The 21280-nt window shown below is 43.5% G+C and overlaps 1 protein-coding gene across 1 annotated transcript in view; it reads right to left on the bottom strand.

Moving 5' to 3' along the window:
- Positions 1-418: 418 nt before the first annotated feature.
- The window catches only part of PTPRA (protein tyrosine phosphatase receptor type A), a 177856-nt gene continuing 156994 nt past the window's right edge, over positions 419-21280 (bottom strand). The window contains 14 exon segments of the mRNA XM_074274521.1: positions 419-1051; positions 2130-2265; positions 3530-3681; positions 3769-3894; positions 9439-9573; positions 10086-10162; positions 10424-10517; positions 11270-11419; positions 11743-11878; positions 12175-12317; positions 12319-12342; positions 12741-12860; positions 15258-15355; positions 16398-16434. Of these exon segments, the coding sequence (XP_074130622.1) occupies positions 977-1051; positions 2130-2265; positions 3530-3681; positions 3769-3894; positions 9439-9573; positions 10086-10162; positions 10424-10517; positions 11270-11419; positions 11743-11878; positions 12175-12317; positions 12319-12342; positions 12741-12860; positions 15258-15355; positions 16398-16434 (1503 nt within the window). The 3' untranslated portion in view covers positions 419-976.

Raw genomic sequence — 21280 nt, 5'->3', positions numbered from 1 at the left:
TTGAAATGGCCACACACAAACTGATTTTGGATAAAGAGCAATGACCCCTTCTATGGCCGTTGGAGGACTAGGATGTGCTCAAGGTCCACATGATCCCTATTGGCAAAAGGTCCTCCTGAGCCCCTCTTGTTCTCAGTGGTCGGAGATCTTGCAGCTGGGTCCTCTTTCTCCTTGAGGATCAGGACTAAAGGAGACGCTGATACTTTGGCAATGTTGGGGTCACAGAGAGGGGAGTGGCTGGTAGAATTTTTGGGAGGTGTGGCTGGTAGGACTTGTTATGGGAGGTCTCGGTCCCCTCTCCCCAAGACAAGAGGCACACTAGCATCCATCTTTCTTGGATTCTTGATTCCCTCTTCCCCACCCACCTGCATCTGGCCCTCCCCCCAGATAGGACAGAGGGACAGACATGTCATGGATCTGCAGGAAGACAAAGCCTTTTTATTATCTAGTGGGCCCTGGTGGGATGGCAGCAAGGACCCTTCAGCTGCAGTCCTGGTCCCTTTGTTCCCCAGGGGAGAATTTTCTCTGGTAAAAAAAGTTAGGGGGTATTTACAATGGCAAGGGTGAGTCAATGTGTAGGAGGGGCCTTGGAGGGGAAAATGTGCAACCATTTTCCATGTAAAATAAGAATTTTGTGCTTCATCTTGTATGAATTTGCTTGGAATGAATATTGTTAAAAAGGCTTTTCTTCCTCAGGAAAAGATTTACAAAACAAACACCAGCTGGGCCCACTCTCCAGCAAAGGGTGTCACGATATGAATCCAAACAGCACGCTATTTAATTCCCCAATCAAACATTGGAAAAAAAGACTATCAGCGCTAACACAGCTACATATAAAATCTCCAGCTAATGGGAAGCCTATGTACCAACCTCTCAAACAGGTAAGATATATACACAGAGCTGGGTGTATTAACAAATAGAATGGTACAAAATATTAAAGAAGGCAACTCTTCTGAGCACAGGCCCTCAGCGTCTCTCATTTGAAGTTGGCGTAATCTGAGAAGGCGTCGATGTATTCCTGCACCACCTTGTAGCAGAACTCGTACTGTTCCTGCGGAGGAGGAGAAGCAAACATGAAAGTGGACTCAGAGGAAGTGAAGGGGTCAAATTCCCCTCTTGGCTTACACAACCCGACTCTCTGCTCATCTCTCCCCATCAAGCAGATGCAATCTTCAAAGGTAAACAGCCAGGAGGAAAGAGAAACGCCGGCCGGGCCCTTTCAAAGCCCAGACAGCAAAGCCATGTGTAGACTGGGGACTGAACAGGAGACAAGTGGAGATGAGTCAGTTTGATTAGAATAATGAGCAGTTGGCACATGGGCCCAGAGCTCACAGCCTTAGCAGCTATAGGCCCCTGGGGCCTGAAGGTTTTGTTTTGTTTTTTAAAATCTCAATTCCTTGTTTCCAGATTCACTGTATTTAGCTATTTCTTATATGCTTTCTACATAAGGCACGTGAATAGTGTCTTCTGCCCCAGAACTCTTGGAGGGTCTAGATTTTGAGATCAGAAAACCCTCTTTATAATGTGGCAAGGAATCTAAGGTTCCTGAGGAGGAAGAAACGGAGCCAAGGGAATCCATTTTCAGCTCCTCTGGGCCAGCCCAGGTCTGCTGGATTTCTAGAACACACCAAAAGGAATTGAGAGGCCACACTATTTAAAAGTGACTTTAAAATTCCAAACAATAGACTTTGCATAGAAAATGCCATCTAGATCCAGAAAAAGAATTATAGAGATTGAAGGTAAATAAACATATGCTATGTTCACTTCTTTTTTTTTTTTCTTTCCTCTTTTCCATGGTTTTCCCCTTTTGTTCTGATTCTCTTTCCCAACATGATTCAAAAAGCAACATGCCTTAAATAAATATATTTTTAAAAAGCAAAGAGAGAAACAATATAACCACTTCCTGAAAATAGTGAATTATTTTGCTGTTGAACAAGCCAGTCTGTCGCTGGAGCCAGAGGCCTAAGGCTTGGAGTATGGGGATAGAGAAATATATGGTGTGAACAAATTGCTGATTAGGGTTTCTCATTGACCATGTTATTTCCCTGGTCTCATGCCTGAGGTGATCAGTGATTGTTCCCCTGGTCTGTTGCAGTGATGCTAGGGGCAGAGATGCGGTCTGAACATACCAGTGTCTGGACCATGTGTGGCCTCTGTAACCTCAGGCTCTTCACTGTCTGGAAGACATCCAAGATCCCCTCAGCTTTCACCCTCTCCAGAACTGTGCTCAAAGCACAGAATGTGCCTGTTCTTCCTGCACCGGCACTAGAAGAGACAGAGACAGACAGACTTGCTGAGCAATGAATGAGATTCCCACAACACTCCTGGCTAGAAGCAGATATTCTGGTGAGTATTTCTGTCCCCAGCTCGACAATGATACATTTCTAACTGCTGCACATTTTGCTGACAGACCCTCTAGGCCTAGATCATCTCTCCCCTTGGGGAAGGAGTCCCTGGGCTTTCTGGGCACTGGCTGTACTGCTGGCAGGAACCAGGGCTGGGAAAAACGAAGAGGGAAGGAGGGGCCACCTGTGCAGGAGAGTGATGATGGACATGGTCTTCAAATTGAGGATGGATGGCCATGTTCTCAGCAGAGGGGGCTCCTGTTTAAGCAGAAGTTGTACTGGAAGGCTGGTGAGATCCACCCCCAAATGGGTCATGTGACTTGCTGAACTTAATTATGTCTACCTTACCCACCCATTTATCTATTTCTCATTCCATGAGGCTGCTCAGGACCCCATGAGACAGTCATTGAGTGTGAGGTACCTGTGAGTCATTAGTGATATTATCAATGTACCATAACCCCTTAAACTGAACATATACCGAACTTCATTTATTATCTGCCCCATGCTGGTGCCCCTCCCATCATTCAGGTTCAAAACCTTGAAGTCACCCTTAATAGGAACTCCTTTTTCTCACCAAGTCCTCTTCATTTTTCCCTTCAAAATCTATTTTGGGGGCATTAGTTGGTATAGTGGATAGAGCACCAGCCCTGAAGTCAGGAGGACCCGAGTTCTAATCTGGTCCACTTCCTTACCACTTCCTGGCTGTGTGACCCTGGGCAAGTCACTTAACCCCACTTGCCTCAGGGCAAAAAAAAATCTACTTTGATTCTGCTCCCTGCTTTCCCTATCTCTGGTTCCTGTGAGTGTGTCATGTGGGCTTTCTCCCTTCCCAGTCCCCCCACACACTGTTCCATTGCACAACCTCCCCAGTGCAATACACTGAAGGTTCATAATCCAGGCCTGCTGTCACCTCACCAGAGGCTGTGTGGTGCAATGAAGAGAGCGGGACTGAAACTCAGGAAGACTTGAGGCTGCACTCACTCAGACCCATTTCCAAAGCTCAAGCTCCCCCTCTGTAAAATTGGATGAAACCCTGCTTGGGGTTACCTTGAGGCTCCTAAGAGATGACATGGTAAAGCCCCTTCCTCTGACTGCTCCTCCCTGTCATCTGCGGTCCTTCCTCCCTCCTCTTGGATGGGGGGCCCCAAGGGCACTGGGGGAGGGGGGGAGGATGCTGGCAGTACCTGCAGTGGACCGTGATGGGGTGATTCCCCGACTGCTGCTGCTGCTTTTGCACGGCTGCAATGATGTTGATCATGCCTTTGCCATCGCTGGGAATCCCCACCTCGGGCCAGCCGTGGAAGTGGAACTGCCGAATCTGCCGGGTCTTGTTTTCCTTGAGGAAGAGCACACTGGGTCAGAGGGAAGGCTGGAGGTGGAGGCTGCCCTGCTGCCACAGCTGCTGCTCTCCCAGCGCCCTTACCCTGGTGTTGGCCACAAGCAGGTCTCGGATGGTGTAGCTCTCACACTCCTCCTCCTTCTTGAGCTCCACGGTGATGTCCCCGTAGGAGACGGAGCCATCGGACGGCCAGTACTGGGCACACTTTTCCTGGGGACACAAGGGCCATCAGCCCAGATAAGGGAGGTAGCCCGGCAGCCTGCACTGGCCTTCCTGCGAGCTGGCCTTTTGGCTGGGCTTGACCACCAGCTTGCCCTGTGATGCTGGAGTAGGCTTTTTTCCCCCTGCTCCGTCTTAGTCTCCTCCTCAGCCAAATAATTGAACCATGAAAAATAATCTTTCAGTTGCCTTTTCTTATTGTAGTGGAAACTCAATGTGGCTATAACTTTATTTAAAGTTGGAGGACTCAAGGCAGTGTGATGTGGTAGGAAAAGCTCCAGAAATCAGAGTGTGGGTATAGACTTGGAAGTTAGTTGCAGGACCCTGGGCAACAAGCCATTTAAACTTGTAGCTACAGTTTTCTTATCTGAATATACAGTTTACTACGTGAATCAGGGACTATTATGAGAAAAGTTTTTGGCGAACCTTACAATGTTACAGCAAGACAAACTTGTTACTTTAAAACTGTTCTAGCAAATTTTCTTCTCAGAAGGTGAAAAGACATCCTGTAAAACATCCAATTATCCAGATACAACTAGTTCTGGTAATTGGGGTGGGCCAATTAAGGAATTGGAATAATAGAAATTCTATAAATATGACCAGGCAAGCTTGGAATGGTGAGTGTTTGTGTCCGTGTGTGTGTGTGTTCATGTGTTTATGTGTATAATGCATTATCAGGCAAGCACAGCAGCATATTTCTCCTTCACCCCTTCTCAGCAATTCTTCTCTTTTCTTTCTCTCTTTTTTTAAATTAAGATTTTATTGATGTCTTTTTATTTTTTTAGAAAACATGGTCATTTTCTGGCACACTGCCCCTTCTTTCCTCTTCCTAATGAGTTTTCCCTGGTAACAAAGAAAAATAATCAAACTCCACATTGTGACTGTGTCTGACACTTCCCAGCATCTTGCACCATGATCCCTCATTACCCAAGGAAAGAAGGAACATTTTATTGTTTTTCCCAGGCCAAGACCCGTCATGACCATTGAACAGCATATAGGATATATTTTAGTGTTTTTATTGTGTAGCATTTTCCTGTCCATCTCTAGTGTTCAATCTCAGTGTAGTCAATTTTCCCCCCTTTCTCTTGGTTCCCTTCTCCTGGCCAAGGTTAACCCCCAACTAATATCTTTGATCCTATTTCCTACCTTTGTCTTATAGAATTTGTATTCAACGATAGCCTGATTTTTTTCTTGTGCCTTCCAATTTCTTCCTTTCTACTATCTGCTTTCTACTTATTCTAGAAAGCTTTCTCTTTAATCCTGCTAACCCATGTAGTTATGGTCTCCTCCTATCTTCCCTCCTCCTCTTTCACTGTTAACTTTCTTGAGAAAGAAATTCTATACCTAATGTGTCTACTGCCTTTTTACCTACTCTCTTTAACCTCTTGAAATTTGTTTTCTGCCTTTCTCTCCAAGATCTCTAATGACTTCTTAATTGCCCAATTCCATGGGCTCTGAAAATTCTTTAACCTCAGACCTATGACATTACTGATCACTTCTCTCTCATTGGATGATCCGGCTTGTCCTACCTTTAGGGACATCACATTCCTGCCCTCGCTCTGATTTCTCAGATTTCTCCTTTCGGTCTCCTTGTCCTATTCCTGACCCTATAGTATGGAGTTTCCCCAGGTTCTGTCCCCTACACTTTTTACTAAGCATATCCTTTTGTTACTACTGATTCTCCTTCTAATTTATCTTTTCCCTCTGCCTATTAATATTAACTTGGTAATAGCTGACATGTATACAAAGAACTTAAAATTTTGCAAAGTGCTTTGTATACATCTCATTTAAGCCTTACAATAACCCTGGGATATATGCTGTGGGTATCTTCACTCTCATTCTCCAAATGAGGAGACAAGTCCTAAGTAACTTGGCCAGGGTTACAGCTTCAGAGCTGGGGTTTGAACAATCTTCCTGATTTCAAGCTCAGCAGTCTCTCTACTATGTCTATTATGTCCTGAATCAAATCAATCAACATACACTTATGTGCCAGGTATTTATATGCTAGATGCCAGAAAGACAAAAACAAAAGCATCCCTGCCTCGATAAACTTATATTCTAATGGGGAAAACAACGCATATTAACATGAGTGTATACGAAACATACAAAGAAGCACACTCTCATACGTGCCAACATTAAGTTTTGAGCTCTTTGAGGGCAAGAACAGTTGCCCCCAGGGCTTAGGGCAGGGCTGGACACACAAAGTAGACCATTATCTACCATGTGCCAAGCCTTGTCCTAAGTGCTTGTTGACTGAGCGGACCTTGGACAGCCAGTATGCAAAGTGGGTAGAGGGATACCATGTCCCCATTCAGGATGTCCTCAGTCTGAAGGTAATTTTAAACTTAAAGACTTTGGGGATAACTTGTATTTGGTAATATCTTGTATTATAGAAGAGTCAGTGGAATTATTGAGTGGGGGAGAGACATGGTCAGAAGAGACCTATACTTTAGGTAAATTGTTTCAGTCACTCAGTGAAGAACAGATTGGAGTGGAGAAAGACTTGAGGAAGCTCTCCCAGACCCCCTTGATTTATGGGGGTCCAGTCTGATTCCTGCCTGGCCTCTGGTCATCAGGGCCATCTTCACTCCTCCATCTTCTTTTATTCCCTGCCTGATGAATAACCCCTTCCATCTTTAAAAAGCCCAATACTACTCCCCACTAAACAAAATGAGATGAGATCTCTCAGGACAGTTGTGAAAATCGAGTAAGGCTTCATCTATTTCAGAGTTTGAGTAGGCCTGAAAGACTTTGAGCATTGATTCAAGGGCATACTAAGTCCCCTTCCTGCTATCCTCCCATGACATCATTTTCTCCCTATTTCAATCAAATACGGGCAACTATGTACTTATTGGTCAAGTTCAATTTCTTGGGTAGTTCCTGAGTTTAGAATGTAAGGCCTTAGCCAATGAGAATGAGGGTCAGTGGTGGGAGAGGTATTTGTGTTAGGGATTTAAGTGTTAACCTTGCCCCGAGAAGGTGCCTTCTCCCTTGGATTGCCTGATCGACAGATGGGATGTCCATATCGAGAGAACATATAATAAACTTTGCTTTACTTCTAGAGATCTCTCCAGGTTTTTTATTAAATGGTGACCCCTCACCATTTCTGAGCCACACATCATGAAGCCCTCTCCGATTCTGCTCCTGAAGTGGCCAAATCCTCAGCAAAGTCAGAGGGCCACCCACAGAGTCCTGGGTGTGTGCCTCTTTCTGAAGTACTCCTCATGGGATCATGGGACACCATTGCCATAGTCTGTGTTTATGGCTTATCCACCTACTAAACTATGAGTTTCATGAAGGAAGGAACTGGTTTTTTTTTTAAACTTCACATTTCTTTCAGGGTTTAGAGAATGGTCAACAGAGAACAGTTCTAAAGTAGCTCATTTGTATGACCTGGAAAAAGACTGAATAGGAAGAAAAAAGAGGAAAGGAATAGGAGAAGCTGAACAATAGAAAGCACCCCACCTGAGAGCTGGGAAAGAAGGGGCAAATTGGAAAATTCATCCTAACTCAACCAGGGGGGCAAAATGGAGATTCAATTGCGCAGGACAACTGAGTAGAATGGAGCTCATGTGGCCCCAGAAGAGCCCTTTTGTTTTTAGAGATTCTTGGGACCCAGCGCAGTATTAAAACCAGAAGGAATGATCCTGGAGCTAAAGACGTGTTCAGGCCCCTTGCTGGCTCAGCTCCTAGGGCAGCTGGAGCTTCATCTTCTGGAGAGGAAAGCAACTAGTCCGGAAATATCCTGGCCCTGAAGATAAAGAAGCTGCAACACTATCAGCCTCTTAATCCTGCTGATACTTTCTTCTGAGAGAAAAGTAACTGCCTTATAAACAGAGCTGGAAAACAGTGAAGGTGGAGTCCATTGGGGAGAGCAATATTCCTTGGAAGTAGGGATGACCAATTCACTTCCAGTTGATCAATGATGGACAGAAACAACTACACCCAGAGAAGGAACACTGGGAATTGAGTGTAAACTGTTTGCATTTTTGTCTTTCTACCCAGGTTACTTATACCTTTGGAATCCAATTCTTACTGTGTAACAAGAAAATTGGATTTACATACATATATTGTATCTAGGTTATGCTATAACACATTTAATATGTATGGGATTGCCTGTCATCTAGGGGAGGGAGGGGAAAATTTGGAAAAATGAATATAAGGGATAATGTTGTAAAAAAAAAAAAAATTACTCATGCACATGTACTATCAAAAAAAATAATTATAAAACTAATAAAAATAAATTTTAAAAAAGGAAGTAGGGATGACTCCCCCTGATCTCATCAGGCCTAAAGTTTCACAAAGAAAGATGTATTCCCTTGGAATGGGGTGGGAATAAGGGGTGGAAGAGAGCCTCCAGAAAGGGACTTTTTGTGATTTCCAGTGAGCTTTGTTGAGTGTTCTCTTTTCTCTTTTCTCTTTCTTTCTTTCTTTCTTTTCTTTCTTTCTTTTCTCTTTCTTTCTTTCTTTCTTTTCTTTCTTTCTTTTCTCTTTCTTTCTTTCTTTCTTTCTTTCTTTCTTTCTTTCTTTCTTTCTTTCTTTCTTTCTTTCTTTCTTTCTTTCTTCCTTCCTTCCTTCCTTCCTTTCTTTCTTTCTTTCTTCCTTTCTTTCTTTCTTTTTTTCTTTCTTCCCTCCCTCCCTCCCTCCCTCCCTTCCTTCCTTCCTTCCTTCCTTCCTTCCTTCCTTCCTTCCTTCCTTCCTTCCTTCCTTCCTTTCTTCCTTCCCTCCCTCCTTCCTTCCTTCCTTTCTTCCTTCCTTCCTTTTTCTTTCTTTCTTTTTTGTTCGTTCATTTGTTCATTCATTCATTCACTCATTCATTTATTTTTTTGCTGAGGTAATTGGGGTTGAATAACTTGCCCAGGATCACACAGTCAGGAAGTGTTAAGTGTCTGAAGTTAAGTGTCTAAGCCTCAGGTTCTCCTGACTTCAGGGCTGGTGCTCTATGCACTGCACCAACTTGCTGCTCCTTCTGTCTGTATTCTTCACTGCACTGGTAAACCTGACCTGTGTCAGATGCCTTGTCAAACTTATTAACTCTAAGGAAAGCTGCTGGTCCTCCTTGGGGAAAGTGGCAGATTCTGTAGTTCCACGGTATGTAGTAGGGACAGAGGAAACTGAACGGGTCTCCAGCGACCCATACTTTTGTACTGGCAGAGAGCCTCTGGGACAGAGGTGATGTGTCCCGTTGTTACATGTCCCCCATATAATGGTGGACTATACATGGGCTCGGAGTAAGTCAGGGCTGAGTGAGCAGGGGAGGCCAGGTTAGTAACCTCATGTTCTCTCAGACCATGTCTGGTGGCCAGGTGGGACTAATACCACCACAAACTCTGTCCTGGAATTTGGGGACCCTCTGTTTCCCTCTGGGAGATGCTGCTACTTTCCCAGGTCTTAGCAGGGTCAGCTGTATAGATCAAAAGGTGCTTATTATTGAATTAGCTGAAGTTATATAGAGGAGATATATAGACATTTTTCTAGGCTGCCTTTATCCCTTCATCTCTAGGGTATTTTGCTGCCCTCCCTCCTCCAACTTACCTGGCCCCTCTCCTCCAGCTCAGTCAACATTACAATAGAACAAGATTTCCACTCCCAGATCATCCGCCAGAAATCTTCAATGGTGTGCAGGAGAGGTCCTTGGCTGGCGATGTAAGAATCCTTTTGTCTGTAGCCCTGTGAGGATCAGGTAGAGGAGAGGAGATGGGCTAGTTAGGGGTAGAAAATATGAATCTACCTGGCAGTAACAGATACAGGATAATGGTGGAGGAGGTGGTGATGTACAGTAGTGTGTACACTGACATTTTCTGCAGTGTCTCCCTGGATGGCACTAAAAGACTGATCCAGATAACAACCTGGCAAGTAGGGTCTGGGGAAACAGTGCCCACAGCTGAATAGTGGGAGGCTCTGGGGTTAGGCACTTCCTTCTTTACCTTTTTAGTTGGCTGACCTGAGCATATACTCAATATTTCCTGACCCCCAAGCCTGGATGTGCTTCTATTTTTATTTTTTTTTCCTTTCTGGAGGGGGCCTGGGAGTGAGGCTAAGGCCTCAGGCAGGATGTCTCTCACTCCAGGATCTGAGGTCTGAGGAGGATGCCTGAGGCAGCATCCACAGAAATGACTAAAGTTGGGGCACAGAGGTCAGGTCACTCTGTAGCCCAGAGAAGATAAAGCCGCACTGCTTACATCAATGAAGGAAGCATTCACATAATCAGTGTTTTCCTCGCCCCTCTTGACTGGGATGATGACTCTGTTGAATTCATCTATAATAGAGAATAGAGAGTTTGCTGCTAGTGGGAAGCCAGCTCTGACTTTCCTCCTTAGGGCTTCCCTCCAACCCCCACTGGCTTTGGGGCTCTAGAAGGGATGAGGGGAGAGGAAGATGTTTTGGAGCTTTTAATTTACCAAAGGGGGGTAGGGAGATGAACACAAGGCCATCTGGTCTTGAAGTGAGTCTACATAATTTCCCATCAGTCAAGGTCTGAGTTAGGGAGGACTCTGGGAGAGGGATAGTGCTCTCTTACATGGAATGATCTGCAGGACTCGGTTCTTCTTCATGTTGGCAGGCAGGTTTCCCGTCCTCATCTTGTCATTTTGGATTTTGATTGATGTTAACTTCTATATTGAGTGGAGGATGGGGAGAGTCTTTGGGGTCAGGTAGTTCATAGGTCACCCAGGCTCTAAGAATTCTCTACCAGAAGCCAGTATTTCTGCTTACTAGTTTGAGTTCTGCTATATCTCCTTTCACAGCCCCTTTCCCCTCACCCCTGGTCAAAAAAAATTGATGGGAAATAATGACTTTCCTCAATGCTCCCCTGACTTTTCTAGGCAACTTCCTTAGGCCTAGATATAGAGAAAAAGACAGAAGCAAATGTACATAAGCACAGGGAGAATGATTTGTGTGTGTGTGTGTGTGTGTGTGTGGTTGTGTGAGACCAGCAAAGGGTGTCGAGCAGGATGTCTGGAGGCAGGGCCCAAAAAAAAAAAGGAGTTAGGGAGTTCCCTGCTCTAAATTCTATTCCTGTGATTTGATTCTTGGCTCTGATCCTTCCTGTGGATCGTGGGCTTTAATGTAAAGAACAACAAAGGGATTGGCCTAGATGATTTCTAAACCCCCTTTCGGCTTCAAATCAAAGGTTTGAAGAGATCTTGGTTTCTTCATCAGAGGGTACCTCCAGTGTGGGTGCTGGGCTCCAGGGGCTCAGGGCAGGGTTTCTGGGCCCCAACACACCTTTCTCTGATTCTCAAGAGGCTGAATGCCTGTGCTTTGTCCTGGTGCCTCTCACATGGCTGCCCTCTCCTCCATTCCCCAGTGCAGAGTTCTCTAGACCTAGGGGAGAGCCTGGCTGCAAGGGCCAGCCCAAACTCACTTTAAACTCCTCCTCGAGTCCATTGCTGGTACTTCCTGGAATTCTGTTGTAGATTTTCTGCAGGTGTGTTTCCAGAGAGGTCACTTCTAGCTCCGTGTCTCCATAGAGATAGTGTTCTAGCAGTGCTTGATAAATGAAGACGTACTGCATCTGAAGGAGCAAAGGAGGCACCCCTCACGGACTGACTTCATAGGTCCCTCGTGGGGGTGCCTGTTGCCCAGACTTTGAATTAGACCAGAGCTTTCCCCAATCTGTGACTCTGTGCTCTCCCACACAGACTAGCTCCTGATGGTGTAGCTCCAGAGGAGGACTCATGAGTCTAACAACAAATACCCCTAAGTGTGGCCAAATAGAGCTCTAAGAAGGAGATCTCGATTACACACAGGGGGAGGTGACGGGACCGCTGCCTAGAGCTGGCTCTGCATCGGGGCCTAGCCTTACTGTCCCCTTTACCCACAGGAGAAGTGCCTTACATCGGTCTGCACCATCTGGCAGCGCTGGGCGCGGATCCGGCTCACGAAGCCATAGACATCCACCTTCCTCTCAGCATGCATCATGTCCAGCATGGCATCGATGACAACAAAGGTGCCCGTGCGCCCCACGCCCGCGCTGAGTTCAGACAGGAGTGTTATGAGTCAGGCGAGATGCCCAAATGCTGCCTCGGGGGAGCCCAAGCCCAAGACTTTCAGCCACAGCCTGCCCTGCACTCCCAACTCCAAGAAAGGCCATGGGTTGCAAAGGTTTAGCCAACACCAGGCGGGGTCTGCAGCCACCTAAATGCAGTCGGGAGCCCTCTCCTCTGCCCCTTACCCCACAATTCCCCAGGATAGCCTCCTACCCAGCCACCCTCCATGGGGCAGAACGAGGCTGGTCGAGAGGCAGACTAGACTAAGAGAGGGACTGACCTGCAATGCACCACAATAGCTCCTGAATACTGAGGATTACATGTCTTCACCTTCTTCAAGAACTTGAGCATTCCGATGGGGGTGAAGGGGACCCCAAAGTCTGGCCAACTAGTGAAGTGGAACTGAGTGACAAGGCGCTGGGGGCTTTTTGTTGGTCACATCTCCGACCTGAGGAGGGAGAAGGTACAATGCACCTCAGTCCCTCCAAGGCTAGGAGGAGGGAGAACTGTGGGAGCTTAGCAAGAGCCCAGCAACAATTAGAAAAAGAGGAAGGACATGGGGGGGCTGGGGGGGGGCCCAAACACTACAGCCCACCCAAAGAACCTCATAAAGTCAGGGTTACTTAGGGCAAACGGTTGATGGATTCTGATCTCCCTTTGCAGGGAGGGAGAAAGATTGGCATTAACCTCCAGCCTGGCACACTCATGCTGGACATACTGAGTCACAGTCATCAGTTCAAGCCTCTTCAAACAGATGAGCCCCTTGGGGAAATTCTACAAACGATTCTTTCCTTCTGGGCATTACTGAACCACTGACAAAACCAGAGAAGGGAAAGGAGTCTGTACCTGCTGAATGCAGAATTTCCGGACTGTGTAATCCACCAAAACAGTCACGTCTTCCACAGACACGCGAATATTCCCATACGTCCAGCAGCCCTGGTCCGGCCAGTATTGGGCACACTTACACTGGAGGGGGAGACCCACACAGCCCAGGTAACTTCAGGGATGCCCCCTCACAGATACAAGAAAGGACAGAAGAAAGGGGCTCTTCTCCCACATCACCCAGCAGCACTTTCAAATTAAGGCTTAACCTCTGCCTGACAACAGTTTCCTCCTGGATATTCTTCCTTTGGGGTTCTTCACATGGCTACTGCTTGCTCTCCTCCAACCAGTCTGAGTGTGCTTCTTGGCACTTTGCTGCGATACTGTCTATTTCCCATACACCAAACATGCTAAGTGTGTAAGCTGCTTCCAGCAACATTCTAAAATCCCAATATTAGCTTTTATTAACATACAGTGATGTAATGTTTTCATCTTCCACATTTTTGTGTGTGAAAAATTTCTCTTGTGTGAGAGAGCCTTAGTGATGAATCCTATGTCCCATTAGTTTTATATAAATCTGGATGAAGCTGTTTCCTAAATCAGTTATGCTGCCCATTTGGCAACTCCATAAATATATGTTAAGACATAAGCATTAGAACCAGAAGATCACTGTACACTTCAACAACAATACTGTATGAGGATGTATTCTGATGGAAGTGGAAATCTTCAACATAAAGAAGATCCAACTCACTTCCAGTTGATCAATGATGTACAGAGGTAGCTACACCCAGAGAAGAAACACTGGGAGGGGAATGAAAATTGTTAGCACTAATATCTGTCTGCCCAGGTTGCATGTACCTTTGGATTCTAATGTTTATTGTGCAACAAGAAAATGATATTCACACACATGTATTGTACTTAGACTATATTGTAACACATGTAAAATGTATGGTATTGCCTGTCGTCGGGGGGAGGGAATAAGGGAGGGGGGGTAATTTGGAAAAATGAATACAAGGGATAATATTATAAAATATATATATATATAAAAAAAAAAAAAAAGACATAAGCATTGAGTGAAAGTGCTCTTTCTATTCATCTTTAAGTTCAAGATATTTGCTACTATCAACAGATATCTTAATTTTGGATCAGGTTAATGTATGACTAGTATTACTTAAATGTTTTTCTTTGTTACAAGAGATCTCTCATAAAGTGGGAATAATTGTAAATGTTTAAGATGTAAAAACAAAACACAGCAAGAAAACTGTAAGTGACCAAGATCAAAAGAATTAGTGTCTAAATTAGCCTTCACAATTAATTGTAGTCTTCTCTCTTCTCTCAGGCTCATTTTCCAACTCCAGGCTCAGCCCAGGAGTCTCTGGATGACTGGACTCTCTGAGGGGTTCAGGTATTCTGTACTGGTTCTAAAACACCGAAGTCTTACCCTACCCATAGTCCAAATATACTCAGTGAAAACAATCCTGCAGGTGTTCTCATCTGCCTACGAAGAACACTGGGAATGGTCTGAGGAGATGACTACGCCATTCTCACTCCTGGCTACATTTTGGCCAAGGTAGGGTTTTTGATTCTCCACAAATGTAACAATGTAAGAGAGATCTAGGTGCCAAGCTAATGGTCTCACGCTGTCAGCTGTAGCATGTTGGATCTTGGGCACCCACCTCAGGGTGAGAGGCAAGGGGCTCTAGACCCAATTTTTGTCACTTTGTTGCCAGGCTGGAGGCTGTCAGTAGATTTCTAGAACACTTGTTCCCTTTCCTTAATTCCTAATCCTAACCTTCAAATGGCTCTGAAATAAGAAATGAGATTATTTATTTCCTCCCATTCAATGGAATCCTGGCTAGAGCAAAGCCAGTGAGTGCTTTATTTCCTGGGCTCAATGGACCCAAAGAACCCTCTACTGGATGGTTTGTGAAAGGCACAGACTTGGAGGGAGTATCCCGATAGGAAGACTGAAGAGTCAGACCTGAGTCAGATATACGGAGAAGTCTCAGTTCAGATGCTGTGACCCTGGAGGAATCGTTTGCTTTCCTTGAGCCTCAGTTTGTTCATCTATAAGATGGAGATAATATCACCCTCCTTCTCTCAAAGATAGTTGTGTGGCATGAATGTGTGATTTGTGATTTCTCCACATGCCTTGTGCTGGGGGCAAAAGGCTTAATGACCTGGTGCCAGAGCCCAAGTAGGCTTGGAAGAGGCCTGAGCCCAGGAATGTGGCCCCAGGCACAGCTGTTGGATAGCGCCAGAAGCCAGCATCTAGGAAAGCAAGTTCTGACTTTCTTTTCAATTAGGAAGTGAGCTTTACCTTCTGAACAAGTTGCTTAACTCTGTGTGTGCCAAATCTGGAAGAGCTCCCAGCAGCCTGAAGAAAGTCTGGGCTCTCGGGAACTGGGATGAGGGTCAGGCTCCCCCACACACTTGCCCATATTCATAGACACAGCCTCCTACCCCAAGGCTCCCAGCTCTAGTCATTGCTGTTACTACGGCTCAGGGAAGGAAGTAAGCTTATTATTCCTCTGTACCCACCTCCTTCCTCTCTTTCAAGTTGGTCACCATGACAATGGTGGCTGTATTTTGTTCCCAGATCATCCTCCAGAAATCATTCACTGTTTCTTCTTTTGGTCCTAAAAGCAGCCAATACCAAAGAGGAATAAGAGGCAGACATCACGTGTGTCCATTTGATACAAAGAGAGTAAGAAAACCAAAATCTTGCTTTGGACTGTTTAAAAATATGTCTCCATGTTCCAGGAAGGTCTGAAATTCCCTCTGACAGAAAACAGCAGAGGATGCTATCCAGAGAAAATCCTAAGGGCTTAATCTTGTGGCTAGAGCCAATTTTTCTTCTTTTCAGTGGCTTATTGTCTGCACTAGGTTGTGCACAGGTTTGCTATGACAACTTTAGTCAGAGGTCACAATTTGTTCAATTTCTTTATCCCCTCTTGACCCTCCTCATTAAGGTTGCCACGATCCCACTAGGACAAAGCCAAAGCCAAAAATATGGGTAAGAAGGGCTCAGCATGTTCTGGGGCAGAGCCCGAGTGCTTTAGAAATTTTGTGACTGTTAAATGTTTGTGAGTGTGAATTGGAGACTTATGGTTTGGTATGAAGCTGAGCTACTTTAGGAATTAGGATTGGGCTATGCAGTCCTGAACTCTGAAGATTTCTGAGAGATGGCCATAAACAAATGTAGCTAACTTTTCCTATCATGGGCTTAGTCTTCAAGGTATTCAAACTGAGTGGATTAAGTGTCTTATTTCCAATACAGATTGGCTCTTTGCATACTATGTCATCACTACTCTCTCTCTTCTTGAACCTCATATCATTTTATAAGCTCTCTTCTGCATGTGACTTCCTTTAATATTAATTTTGGTTATTTTTATATGTCTGATAGTGTGAAGTATACTTTGAGTCCCTTACAGAATCTATCAAAGGATTTTGAAAATTTTGGAAGGAACAACAAATGAACAAATTGGCCTTCTCAGTAAAATAGAAGGCAAATTTCAGACATTTAAAAATCTTCCTAAAAGATGAAGTGACAAAAATGAACTAGGCAGACTGAATTTACCATGACCAGCTTGAAAGCCAAAAAGCTGGTTGACCCTTCCCATTAGGGGTTTTGAGGCCCAATGATCTGAGGATAAAAGCATAAAGTGAACATGAATTTACCTTGTGCAGCAATAAACTTGTTCTTCTCTTGGTAGCCCTGAAGAGAAAAAAAAAAAAAAAAAAAAAAAAAAACAACAGGAGAAGAGAACAAGAAAATGACAATTAGCAAAGGAGAAAAAGGAAAATTTTGCCTTTTTTAAAAGTTTGGGAGTCTCTAAACCATATTGATTCTGGTACTAAGGTCTACATTTGGTATCTGGAAAAAGTCCTGTTTTTCCAGAACCCAATTCTTGGGATTTTAGCTTAAAGAGACCTCAAGGTTGGGTTGGTCTAAAGTATGGGGAAGGGGCAGCTAGGTGGCACAGTGGATAGAGCACCAGCCTTGAATTCAGGAGGACCCGAGTTCAAATCTGGTCTCAGACACTTAACACTTCCTAGCTGTGTGACCCTGGGCAAGTCACTTAACCCCAGCCTCAAAAAATTAAAAAAAATAAAAAAATAAAGTATGGGGAAAATAAAGAAATGAGATTGGATCAGTTTCCTCAGCCACATAATTACTTTATGAATATTGATGAGAAATAACTAAATATGACCAACCAAATGAGGGCACTATTTTCCCAGTGCGGATTAGGTGCCCAATCAATACTCTACTAGCAACTGACAATAAGAATTGAAACCTCAGTGGAAGACAGGAGGATAGACCTTCATGTTTCCAAAGGATCTATCTAGTTGGGTAGCCATCTTCATCCAAGAATATGGATTTGTGAAACTATTAAGGGATGGGAACTTTAACATGACTTCTTATCCCAGATATAATTTTTCCTTTGGACTACACTATGTCCATCAGACAGCCATCTGAATGTGCATAGGGGGACTAAAGGCACTCTCTTCCTGCACATCTATTGAGTAGTTAAGTGCCTATGTGCATAAACTATTGAAAACAGTAGCTCTGGGTTAGAGGGAATGGGGGATGAAATAGAAACGCTCTTCCTATTCCATTCATCTGAAGGGAAACTAAATGGTCAATAGATGAAAACAGCAAGAACTGAAATCATGAAATAATTCTTGAATGGACCCAGGCTAGATCTTGGCTTTGGAGCCATTTATTTAGGTCCCCACAGAATTTTACGTGGGTCTCTGGAATCAGAGCAATAATGATTGGCAGCACAATCACTCTCATTAGGAAAATTATAGTCAGCTCTCAGAGGAAAAAGAACCAAACTAAAGACAAATCAATTGTAAACTAGAAGATGGAGACTTGAAGGACCCATTCTCAAAACAGATACCAAAACAAATATAACCAGGTGGGGCAGGTGGGGCTTTTCCCAGAAGTGGATGAAGTTGGAGGGTACCAAAGTGGTTTGGAGCTCTGGGAAAATCAAAGCCAGACATCTCCTTTTCCCAATGTGGTTCTAGCACTCTGGGATGCTAATTTGGAACCATGCCGAAAGGGCTATCAAACTGTGCATACCCTTTGATCTAGCAGTGTCTCTACTAGGCCTGTATCCCAAAGAGATCATAATAAAGGGAAAAGGGCCCACATGTGCAAACGTGTTTGTAATAGCCTTTTTTGTAGTGGCGATGAACTAGAAACTGAATTGGAGAAAACCGAGTTGGGGAAAGGCTGAATAAGTTATAGTATATGAATGTAATGGAATATTATCATCCTATAAAAAATGACTAGCAGGATGACTTCAGAAAGGCCTGGAGAGATCTACATGAACTGATGCTAAATGAAATGAGTAGAACCAGGAGAATATTGTATACAACAACAAGATTATATGAAGATCAATTCTGATAGACTTAGAGCTTTTCAATAATGAGATGATTCAAGGCAATCCAATAGACTTGGGATAGAAAGTGCCCATCTGAACACAGAAAGAAAACTGAATGTGGATCAAAGCATAGTATTTTAATCTTTGCTGTTGAAGCTTTTTTTTTTTTTTTTCCTTTCTCATGTTTTTTTCCCTTTTGATCTAATTTTTCTTGTGCAGCAGGATGGAAATATGTTTAGAAGAACTGCATATGTTTGACCTACATAAGATTGCTTGCTGTCTTGGGGAGGGAAGGGAAGAAAAAAAATTTGAAACACAAGGTTTTGTAGAGATGAATACTGAAAACTATCTTTGCATATATTTGGAAAAAATAAAATACTATTTAAAAAAAGAGGAAACAAAAAATATTCTGGGTTCTTCTTACTCAAGTTAAGGAAAAGGGGGGGGAAGATAGAATGCCAAAAGAAAACCCTTAATTTATAAATCTCCCCCCTGGGTATAATTGAGCATTGGGGTCCAATGGAGCCTCAATTATCCATCACTGTTTATCCAGGTACTCATTAAACTGGGACTTTCCACTGGTGGAGAAGAGGCTCAGATAGGGCAGAGGCCCAGGGGAACCAGGACCAGATAACCAATGAAACATTAGGGATCAATGGTACCCCATACTTGACCACTTAGCCCTCTAAGATTCCAGTCAATATTTCACTCAGAATTATTGTCAAATTTCTCTTTCTAAAGCATAGTTACATGTCAGAGTTTGGGGAGCATTCCAAACCCAACTCCACCCCAGTCGTTCAATAAACCCCAGTGATTCCCTTTCATCTCCAGGATCAAATATAAATCTTCTGTTTGCCTTTCAAAGCTCTTCACCACCTGGCTTATTTACCTCTCCAGCTTTCTTATACCTAATTCCCTCACACATATTGACCTGACTTCCTTGATGCTCCACACATATCACACTCCATCTTCCAACTTTGGGCATTTTCACTGGCTACTTCTCTCACTCCACATTGTGGCTTTCCTGGCTTCCTTTAAGTCCCAACTTCAGTACTAGATATACTTAATTACAGTGTTTTCCCTGAGATTATCTCTAAATTATCATATGTCTCTAAATTATTGTTTACATGATGTTTTCCTCATTGGACTGAGAACCTTTTTTAAAGCAGGGACTGGTTTTTGTTGTTCTATGTATCCCGAAAACTTATTAGAGTGCCCAGCACATAGTAGTACTCAATAAATGTTTAGTGATTCATTGACTACTGAGAAGGTGGTATCTTATCAGAGGCAAGAGCACCTGCCAACAACTTCCATACACTCCTGCCTGGATAAATAATACCTCTTTTGTCCTGGCTCCTCAAAAAAAAAAAAAAAAAAAAAAAAAAAAAAAAAAAAAGACAAGGTCCAGGATGGTAAAGATACAGGGTGATAGGGAGGCAGAAGGGAGGTGGAACGAGATTCCATACAGTGAACTTCCTTCTGCCGTGTGGTAGTGAAGACAATGCCCTTTGCATTCATTTCCTCTGGGTCAGGACACTAGCTAAGTTCTTGAAATTTTTGAGTGTAAATGGAGGTTTAGCTCTTTTATTACCTGCTGTTTAAAGACCACGACTCACTAGCAGCTCAAATAAGGTGAAATGGGTGCCTGGGCTTTGTCTACATCCAGAGGATAGTAGTATTGGAGGGAAGAGCATTAGCACATTTCACAAACTTGCACTTAGTAAGAATGATTATCTAAAGCAAGGCTGCTTTCTCCCTCCCTTTCACAGTCAAACTATTAAGGAAAAGACCATCTATATCCCCTGCATCCTCTTCTCTTCCCACTCATACCACTATCCTCTGGTTTTCTTCCTTTTCAGCCTCATTTATTGGATCATTGTTCATGTCTCCAAGGTTCTGTTTTGGATCCTCTTTTCTTTCTATACAAGAAGAGTGATTTGGTTAAACCAGCCCAAATAAACAAGGAAATGACTTATCCATTGCAATAATACATCTAAAGATATGACACAACACTCAGAATTGAACTTGTTGGGTGCTTCAAGAAAGAAGAAAATAACTTTAGGGGCCAGGAAGTACCTTCCCTTCCTAAAGTGGTTCTGTAGCAACTACTTTAAATTTTATTCTACTCTTCTTGGGAACTAAGTGGATGTGTATGTGTATCTTTTGCTAGGGGAAATGTTGCTGTACTTCCATCATTGCTACAATTTCTCAGTAAATATCCCTTTGTAAAGGCTAATTGGCACAAAATTGGTTATTTAATATTATAGAGATATCAAATGATTGATCTATATTGGGGGAGTAAACATCAGTGTTGTTACTTTAATTCTCAATACCCTGGACTTACCCATAGAACTCTGAGGGGAGAAACAGTCATCTATCCAATCTGCCAGTACAAGTGGAGTTTGGGAAAGAGAGAGTAAGGCAATAGTGGCTAGTATTTTGGATATGGAGTCAGGAAAACCTGAGCTCATACTCTACATCACATATTCATTAGCTATGTAGTACTGGGCAAATCACTTAACCTCTGAGCCTATTTCATTATCTATAAAATGAGGGAGCTGTACTGGATGCTTTTAAGGCCTTTTCCAAATCCAAAATTTTGTTCCTATGACCATTTCTCTTGGTGATCTCAAAAACTTCCATTGGTTCAATTCTGTTTTCACAGATATTTAAAACTAGATATACAACCTTAATGTTTCAGAAACACTACTCATATCAATTCTTTATCTATTAGACATCTTCAACTGAATCATGCCATAAGCATCTTGCACTTAACAGATCCAAAATGAAACTCTTCTAAATCAACTCCATTCTCCAAACTTTACAGATAAAGGATTTGGGGCTGGAAGGAAATTCAGAGGTTGCTTCATCTAATGCTCTTTATTTCTAAGTAAGAAAACTGAGATGGAGGTTGAAGGACTTTCAAGATTGTACAGGTGGTAAGCATCGCAAGGAGGATATGAACTTAGCTCTTCTGACCCCAGGGTCAGGACTCTTCTCATTGAATTACAGTTACTTGATTCCACTGCCTGGGATCATTTGTCACATACTGGACCCACTACACTTCAGTTCTTTTCCCTGAAAGAGAACAGAGTGCCTCTACCTCAGAAGCACTTTTTACCTTAGAGCTGCTGCATTTTGTGAGTCTCTTCCTCCTTTAAATTTGGT

This window comes from Sminthopsis crassicaudata, chromosome 6 (genome assembly GCF_048593235.1).
Source record: "Sminthopsis crassicaudata isolate SCR6 chromosome 6, ASM4859323v1, whole genome shotgun sequence".
NCBI lineage: Eukaryota > Metazoa > Chordata > Mammalia > Dasyuromorphia > Dasyuridae > Sminthopsis > Sminthopsis crassicaudata.
This window is presented reverse-complemented; position numbering and strand designations above follow the sequence as displayed.